We start from the raw sequence: 8,600 nt of genomic DNA on the forward strand, positions 1-8,600 counted from the left end.
TGCCGTGTGTCCCGCAGAGCGTGCGGCGGCTGCTGCAGAGCCCGCGCGTGTCAGAGCTGGACGCAGCGCGGTTGGTGATGCTCTACGCGCTGCGCTACGAACGCCACGGCAGCAGCGGCCTCGCGGCTCTGCTGGAGGAGCTGCGCGCCCGCGGGGGCACCGACAGGTACCGCAAGGTAACCCGGGATTGGGGCGGGGTGGGGACAGTCCCCGTGTCCCACGGGATGGGGACATGGCTGCCCCTCGGCCTGGGACCTGGGTGTGCCTTTACAAGGTGTTTGAAATGAGTGACATCATTTCCATTTCCCACATCAGTGATGTTGGGGGTTGGACTCTGGAGGCCCCTTCCGCTCCTGGCTAGTCTGTGATTCTGTGATATTATGAAGGGTTGAATAAAGGGGGTGGCAGGAGCCTGCTGGGAGGAGAGTGTGCCATGTACCTGGGCCTGGCATGTGCTTCCTCTCTTCCCCCCCATACTTTCCCCAGCTCCTGCTGCACAGGCAGTGGCTGCAGCAMAGGGCTGGGGATGGAGAGGAGCTGCTGGGGAGGGAACTGCCAGGAGCAGCTGGGGAGGAGGTGGACAAGCAGGATGATGTCACCTCGTGTGGAGGAGCTGTTGTCACCGCCGCAGGCGATGGAGATGAAGCCTCTCCTCAGGCAGGAGGGTCGGCACAGGATTGGGGTTCTGGGGATGCTGCTGCTCTGTCCCTTCCCCTCTGTGTGCAGCTCCACTGGGATCACCTCCATGGCTCCTTGTCCCATTCCAGAGCTCCATGAGGTGTCTGCAGTGACTCCTCACCGCAGCCTGGAGGGAGTTCCCAGGCTGACAGGGCTCCTGGCTCTCCTTGCACAGTTGGTGTCYGCCGTGGTGGAGTACGGAGGGAAGCGGGTCCGAGGCAGTGACCTCTTCAGCCCCAAGGACGCCGTGGCCATCACCAAACAGTTCCTCAAAGGCCTGAAGGTACCGAGCTGCCTCGGGAAAATGGGGACAGAGTCAGCCTGAACAGCAGCCAGAGGAGGAGCAGGGCTGACAGCAATGCTGGGAGCTGCTGGCTCAGGACTCTGAGAGAGGGCAGTGCCTTCAGGGCCTGATTCCATTGAGAACAATGGGAGTGAGCTGCTGGAGAGCCTCTCAATCCCATATTCRGGGGCAGTGAGCTGTGCCTCTGCTGTGCCTTCCTTGCTGGGCCAATTCCTAAAAAAACTTCTYTGTGGCTGCAGGGCATCGAGAACGTGTACACCCAGCACCAGCCCCTGCTCCAGGAAACGCTGGACCAGCTCATCAAAGGAAAGCTCAAGGACAGCCAGTATCCCTACCTGGGCCCCAACACACTCCGGGACAGGTACATGGGGCTGTGGGGCACAGCCTGCCCTGGCAGCTGCCCCTGGCACTGGGACATCCCTGGCACTGCCAGTGCCACCCCCACGGGGTGATGGGACTGGTGATGGACAGAGGACTTGGCACAGAGATCTCTTGGATGTTGAGGTCTTGTATCCCCAAGAGTGTTCCCTGGAGCAGGCTCTCACAACTGGGATATGTCTCATCTTGTCTTGCCAGATGTGCCCAGATGTGCCATTCCCATTGGGAGGCTCAGGTGAAGGATGAAGCCCTCGCTCRTCAGAGCTGTCTCTGTGATGGTTGTGCCATCTGATGTTTGTTTGGAGAATGCAAGAAATAGTCCACTGCAGCTCTCCTGCCTGAGCCAGGGCTGTTCCCAATGGAAATGGGATCCTGCTGGAGGGGGTCATGCAGACCTGACCCAGACCTGAGGGAGATTCAGGGTGGTACAGATCACGTTGAGAGGGGACTGCGTTCACCTTTTCCATGGGTTTTCCTTGCTTTCCCACATCCCCTTGGCCAGACAGGCAGTGGTGTGGGGATCCTTAGAAATCTGCTGGCTGATATGCTCACTCTGTGCCTGGGTCCCAACCCAGCAGAAGCTGCTTTGCTCTGGGTCATGCTGTCCGTGCAGTGATCCAGGAAAMAAATCCCTGGTGTCCTTCTGAGGGATTGGGAGAGCAGTTCCAGGAGAGGGAAGGAGCAGCTCCCTGGAAAGCAGGGCGTGCAGAGCACACCTGTGTTTGTGCTGGGATGGAGGAAGGTGCTTCCCTCCTTTATCCCCTTCCTCTTGCTTGGATTCCCTCACCCATCCCACATTTCCCTGCTCGATGGGAAATGTTCCCTCAGGTGAACTGAGGCACGAATCCCGGTGGTTTGTGATCAGTCTCAAGCATGAGCTGCTCYGAGGCAGCAGTGTGTCCTTGCCTGACTCCAGAATCGATCCTGATTTCCCAGCCCAGCAGATCATGCATTAAACATGGGCACGTGGATGCACAGGGATGGGGGGTGCTGCTGGAGCTGCTCAGGGCTCTGGGTGAAAGTTCAGGAGAGATGAGGTTTTGGGGGATTGAGTGGGCTGTTTCCAGCTCCGAGCCTCGCAGGTCACAGGGCTGAGGCAGGGTCTGGGAGAGGCACCCTTGGGATCATAAATCACTGCCTCCAAGGTGCAGGATTTATCCTTGGCTTTGTCTGATTCCAGCTCAATATCTGTGGCTGCTGCATCCCCGGAAGCATCCACAGCCAGGCTGGACAGGGCTTGGATCCCCCTGCTCTGGTGGAATATGTCCCTGCCACRAACGAGATGAGCTTTTAGGTCCCTTCAGCCCAAAGCATTCCATGATTTGTGCCTTTATCCCAGGCCTCAGGACATCATCGTGTTCCTCATTGGAGGGGCCACCTACGAGGAGGCTCTGGCCGTGTTCAACCTGAACCGCTCCAACCCCGGCGTCCGCATCGTSCTGGGGGGCACCACCATTCACAACACCAGGAGGTAAATCCCCCTCTACAATTGCTGCAGAGGAGCAATTTGGGATCCCCACGTGGAAATGRGTGTCAGGGGTCTGGGCCCAGCTCTGCTCATGGTGCCTCAGGGACAGATCCCTGAGCTGGAGGTTTAGCTTGCATTTCCAGGAGTTCAAGGGCAGGGAAGTAGAGTTTTCCACAGAGTTTTTCCAGTTTATAACACTGGGAAGCCAGAGCAGCACATGGGAGTTCAGCACTGAACGAATCTGCAGCTGCTTTACTGAAGGTGGGCAAAGATCCCTGTCAGTATGGAATTCCCAGTGGGAATTTGTAAATACGAATATAACCCAAATTATTCACTTTATGCACAGAGAAGAATGGAGGCCACACTGGGGCTTGTTTCCCATCAGCACAGCTTGTTGCTGGCCAGGCAGGAGAGCAGGAATTCTCTCCAGATTCCYGGTGCTCAGTGTGGGATGGTGGGAAAATCCTCAGCTGCTGCTGAAGCTCAGAATCTGCAGCTCCATCATGGGCTCCACTTGGATTGTGCTGCCAGGAGCCACCCGGGCTGGTTCAGGCTCTGCTGMGGTGCAGGCCCTGAATTATTTACAGAAAAACTCTGATTTTGTATCCAAATTTGCATTTCAAAGAATGAAGTGAGGAGAAAAAAAGGAAAACTAAAAGGCTGGTGTTTTGGAAGGACTGGATGAGGCTGGGTCTTGCCTGGGGAGGACAGCAAAGGGCCTGTTCTGAAACAGCTCTTCCCAAATGATTTTTTTCCCTTGGATAAGATTTCCCTGAGGATGGAAGAACAACAGAAATGTCTCCTAGCCACTGTTACCATGATTCCAGCACACTGCCCGAGGAACAGGAATATCTCAGCACATCCCTGAGGTGTCTGGTATGAGGGAAGCCAGGTTTTAGTGTGTCCCARCCCCTCACGTAATCCATGGCCTTCCTGATTCCCCCGGGATTAGGGCGGATATGTCACTAAAACAAGGGGATTTGGGTGTTGATGCGCTGAGCAGCCGTGTAAGCACCTAATCCTGGTTCCATTGTTCTTACTCCCTGCTGGACCTGGGACCAACATCTGTGAGCCCAGAGGGTGTCCCAGAGCATGGAGAATCCGCTCTCCTCCTGGGGATCTGCTCTGCTCCGGGGCATTCCAGAGCAATTCCGCAGGGTTTGGAGCAGAAAGGGTTACAAAGGATCAATAATCGGCTAAAAAGGGTTGYCAGGAACATCTGGTGCTGGGGCTGACTCATCCTGGCCAGGTTGAGCATGAACCTGCTGGGACTAATCCCRGGATGTGGGGCCTGACCCAGTTACCCACTTACGGCTGCAGCACTGGAGCTCCCTGGGCACCTCTTCACCATCCGAGGTTTATTTATCCCCCCTGGCAGCTTCATCCCTGGGCTCTGCTTGAGTGCAGCAGCCTCAGAGATACCTGCAGGAGCCTGGATACCTGCAGTGCTGGGTTCTCACTGTTCCTGCAGGATCTGCAGCCCCAGCTCTGGGGATTTGTGCTGTGCTCATCCCCCTGGGGCAGGTGGGACTTTGGCTCTGGATTCTGGACATTCCAGACTGGGAATGTGCTCAGAGAGGCCCTGCCAAGGGACCCTGAGGTGTCGTTGGTCACAGGCACAACACGGAACCAGGAGACCCAAAAACACCAGAGTCATTCCAGAGCTCAGTTCTGCCTGGCTCCAGTGCCTAAAAATAACCTGGGGGAGGGAGAGCTCAGGCTGGAACACGAGCCAGGTGCCAGCGCTGGTGCCAGAGCTGTGCCATAGCTGGTGCCACCATGGGCAGTGCCCTGCCTGTGCCCCCTCCCTGCTGTGTCTGATGGGGCTCCGAGCTGGGCTTTGCTGCAGGGCTTTGCAGGAGATTTTAGGATTTTACTATTTTCCAAAACACTTGAGATGCACAACCTGGGCAGGAAGAGCTGCTCCAGCCCTGGTTGAGGGGAATGCTGTTTCTGTTGGATTTGTGGCATGTCTTGGTTTGTATTTCTTTATCCTTTTTGGGTGTTTTTAAGCATTGCTGTTGCAATCACCTGATCAGCACACTGAGGGATGAGTCAGCCTGGGAATGGCCGTGGTGTCTGAGTGCCAGAGGAATTGTCCTCCTGCAGCATCCTCGGGCTGGGAGCGTTCCTGCCTTTGGGAGCTGCTCCTGACAGCCTGGCTGTGGTGCCAGCAGGACAGTCCCAGCCCCTCTGGCCCTGGACACTCTGGGACAAGGATCAGGGGGTCATGAGCAGATCCCTGCCCTCGTCCCCCTGAGCTGAACCTTTCCTGGCAGCTTCCTGGAGGAGGTCACTGCTGCAGGATTCCGKGGCCGAAGCAGCGACAGCTCCCAAGTCCCACCAAGGTCCAGCAGCCGCCGGTGAATCCTGAAGGAATGAATCCTTCTTTCCCCATTCAGAGCTTTCCCAGACTGGAGCAGAGCAGGATGTTCCTGCCCTGCAGCTGCAGCTTCCCCTCCACACCCAGAATGGCAGTGAGGCACTAACCCAAGGGCAGGATGTGCCCCCACATTGTGCCCTTACAAACAGCTCTGGAACTGGGACTGTGATTGCTCCAAGGAAAGCCTGGGAAAGCTCTCGAATCCCTGCAGCTCCTGGTTCTTCACTGGTTCCACATGGGATGGGTGAATCTCATGAGGAGCCCAAGGATGCTGCTGTGGGTGTGAGGCTGCGGTGGGCACTGGAGCCCTTTGCCCTGTTGTCTGTGTATGTTGAATCCTATTAAATCACTCACTTTGGCCAAATCTGTCTGTCAGATGATTCCCACTGTCCCTTTTCCAGTGCCACAAGGTGCAGTTACAGCYTAAGCCTTCCTGGGAGCTTTTGCTCCCCTCCAGGACCACACCAAGGAACCTGCGAGTGCGTTTCCAGTTCTGCCCCGTGGCCTCTAATCAGCACTTCATTGGGAATTAACAAGCCAGATCAAATGAAATGAACTCCTAAATCCCTGGGAATTATCTTGGCCTCACAGCTAAGTCCTGCTGATGTGGGAGAGAGCAAAGCTCTGTGGGGAGGAGGGGACCCGGCCCGGGGGGTCCTGGGCAGCTCTTTGAGGGGGAAGGAGAGGGGTGGCAGGGGGTTCTCTGCCCACAGCCAGGGTGGAACTGGGTGGGCACCTGTACAGTAAATTGTTGGTGAATTTGGGGTTGTTGGGACAGACAGAGCCACAAGTGAATTCCCCCTGACAGTGMCTCAGGTCTGTGACAGCCTGAGACCCCAACAGAGGGGAGCAGAGTCACAGCCCCCAGAGGACACTGGGCAGTTCYCCGTCCCATCCACCCCAAAGGGATAAATCCCTCCTTCAGCAGCGCCTTTCCCAGACAACATYGCTGTCATTATCATCAGAGACACAGAAAAGCATGTGTTCTAATTAAACTGAGCTCCACCTTCCAGGCAGCAGCTTCACACTTGATATCCAGAGGCAGAATGCTGTATGTGGGGTGTTAAATACATAAATAAACCAAGAGTTTGCTGAAGAAGATGAGATTTTGGCAACTGTTACGGATCAGCAGCTGCAGCATCAGGGCCAGGGGGAGCAAAGGGGCCATGTGAGCACAGGGAGAGGCACAAACACACCTTGAAAGGCTTTTAATCTGCCCGTGGAGATGGGGATGGGATGGGATGGGGATGGGATGGGGATGGGGATGGGGAGGGGGTTGGGGATGGGGATGGGGGTGGGGGTGGGGAGGGGGATGGGGAGGGGGGTGGGATGGGGATGGGGATGGGATGGGATGGGATGGGGGATGGGGGATGGGGATGGGATGGGGATGGATGGGGATGGGGATGAGAAGGGGATGGAGATGAGAAGGGGATGGGGATGAGAAGCTGCACAAACCTCATCCCCTGTGCCCCTGGTGAGCATTATCCGGGGTCAGCCTCACTGCTGGAAGCGCAGCCGCCTGTTCCTGGTACAGAAATGGGGACGGGTTCCCTCCTATCTCCTTCCTTCCATGTAAATTGTTGATGTTTGCAGCTCTGAATCATTGGTCACATCCTTCACAAACGTGACTCACTGTCGCACTGTCAGAACAGTCTGAGGATTCCAACTGCAGCTGAATTCCTGCTCCCAGGGATGGGGGGTGTGTGCAGGTGCATTCCCTGCTGTGGTTTCAGGGCAGCTCCCCTGGCAGCAGAGGACATTTGGGAAGAGAACGGGCCCTGGATGCAAAGGGCAYGACAGAGCTGCCCCGCTGCCACCAGCACTGTGCCATCTGGCATTGGCCAACAGCCACCGCTCTGCAGGCCCTGGCCACCAAAAACAGGATGAGAGGAAGGACAAGTCCAGTCAGGAGGCAAAATGTCATTAAATAAACGGGCAATGCACTGTGGGCTTTGGGCAGCAGGCGTCCCTCTGCCATCGGCCCTGCCTGGACCAGGCTCTGCCCATATGGGGTAAAAGGGGAAACTGAGGCACAGAGATGGCAAATCCTGGCCCTGGACCCGACGGAGTTCAGGACTGCACAAGCACAGGACGAAAATGCAACCCCTGGATTCGGTGTAGATGGTAATTTGTGCCCCCATCCCAGGCATTCCCAGGTGTCCGGTGCATCCGCTGCTCATGGCACAAATGCCAATGCTCAGAATGGATACAAACATTCACAAAAGCTCTGGAAATACTCCATAATTCCAGAGTAATTCCAGGGGTGAAATTGGAGGTGGTGGATGTTGTCCAGTTGATAGGATGGAGTGTGGAATGGGATAGACAGTGTCATTGTAAACCTGATSCACTGATGGATGATGGATCAATCTATGGCTGGACAGAACCATTTTSTCCTTTCTCTGCTTTCCCCTCTACCTCACCCCTTTCTGATCCATAAATCCCATCTGTGACCTCAGTCCCACACTCAGACAGCTCTGGACTTGCAGGACCTGAAAGCAGACAGACAAAGTAAGCCAAAAAGGGSTATTTTTTAGGAAGCCGAGTGTCTCCTCACTTTTAGAAGCCGTGCTCTGTATCCCACTGAATTCCAGCTGTCAGAACCCTTTCCCCCAGCCCCCTCCCCAGGGAATCACCCGACTCCTCTCTCCAGAGGGATTTGCTCACACTTCCGAACACCTTTTGGGGAGAAAACCCTCCCAGAGCCTCCCGGCTGCTTTCCCCTCTCCGGGAAGTTTCCCGGTGCCCCGCGACACCGCCGGGAAGGCGCAGGGCCCGGGCAGGGASAGCAGCGGAGGCACCGCCCGCCCCGCGCCCGCCGCTCCCCCCGGACCCCGCGTCCCCGTGAGTCAGAGACAAAGGAGAAAAGCCCTGGTGGGCTGCGATTCGCCCCGTGCCGTGAACCCCGACGTCACGGGCGCGGCTATAGATGGAGCTCGGGAGCCCGGCGCAGCCCAGCGCAGCCCCCCGAGCTGCGGGATGGTGGCGGGGGGGGACGCGCCGGGGCTGCCGGTGGCTCAGAGCGCCGGGCGCTAACGGGAGAGGGGCCGGAGCCACGCGGGCCGAGGGCGGCGCGGATCGCGAACGCGGCCCCGGGCACTTCCAGGAGGCCGCGGGAGCCCCTCTGCGACCCCCGACCCAATCTCCTCGCAGCGCACCAAGGAACGATGAAAAAGAATAATTCTGCAAAAAGGGTGAGCAGAGAAGCGGTTCTTCGCCGGGGCACGGCGGGTGAGGGAGGCTCCTGGACGTTTTGGGGAGGGGGTTTTGTCTCTCCGGGGCCAATTGTTCGCTTCGCCTCTGCTCCCCCCGAGCAGATCCAAACCCTGCAGCCGGCCCTGCCCCTGCCCCTGCCCCTGCCCCTGCTCCTGCCCCTGCCCCTGCCCCTGCCC

At 57.3% G+C, this 8,600-nt stretch overlaps 1 protein-coding gene across 1 annotated transcript in view; it reads left to right on the top strand.

Moving 5' to 3' along the window:
- The window catches only part of VPS45 (vacuolar protein sorting 45 homolog), a 12,976-nt gene extending 7,401 nt beyond the window's left edge, over positions 1-5,575 (top strand). The window contains exons 11-15 of the mRNA XM_057385762.1: positions 18-176; positions 854-961; positions 1,222-1,343; positions 2,700-2,831; positions 5,108-5,575. Coding sequence (XP_057241745.1) covers positions 18-176; positions 854-961; positions 1,222-1,343; positions 2,700-2,831; positions 5,108-5,195 — 609 coding nt within the window. The 3' untranslated portion in view covers positions 5,196-5,575. The remainder of the gene's footprint in view (positions 1-17; positions 177-853; positions 962-1,221; positions 1,344-2,699; positions 2,832-5,107) is intronic.
- The last annotated feature ends 3,025 nt before the right edge of the window (positions 5,576-8,600 follow it).

This window comes from Malurus melanocephalus, unplaced genomic scaffold, assembly GCF_030028575.1.
Source record: "Malurus melanocephalus ecotype Western Australia unplaced genomic scaffold, MMel_1.1 scaffold_865, whole genome shotgun sequence".
NCBI classification, from domain to species: Eukaryota; Metazoa; Chordata; class Aves; order Passeriformes; family Maluridae; genus Malurus; species Malurus melanocephalus.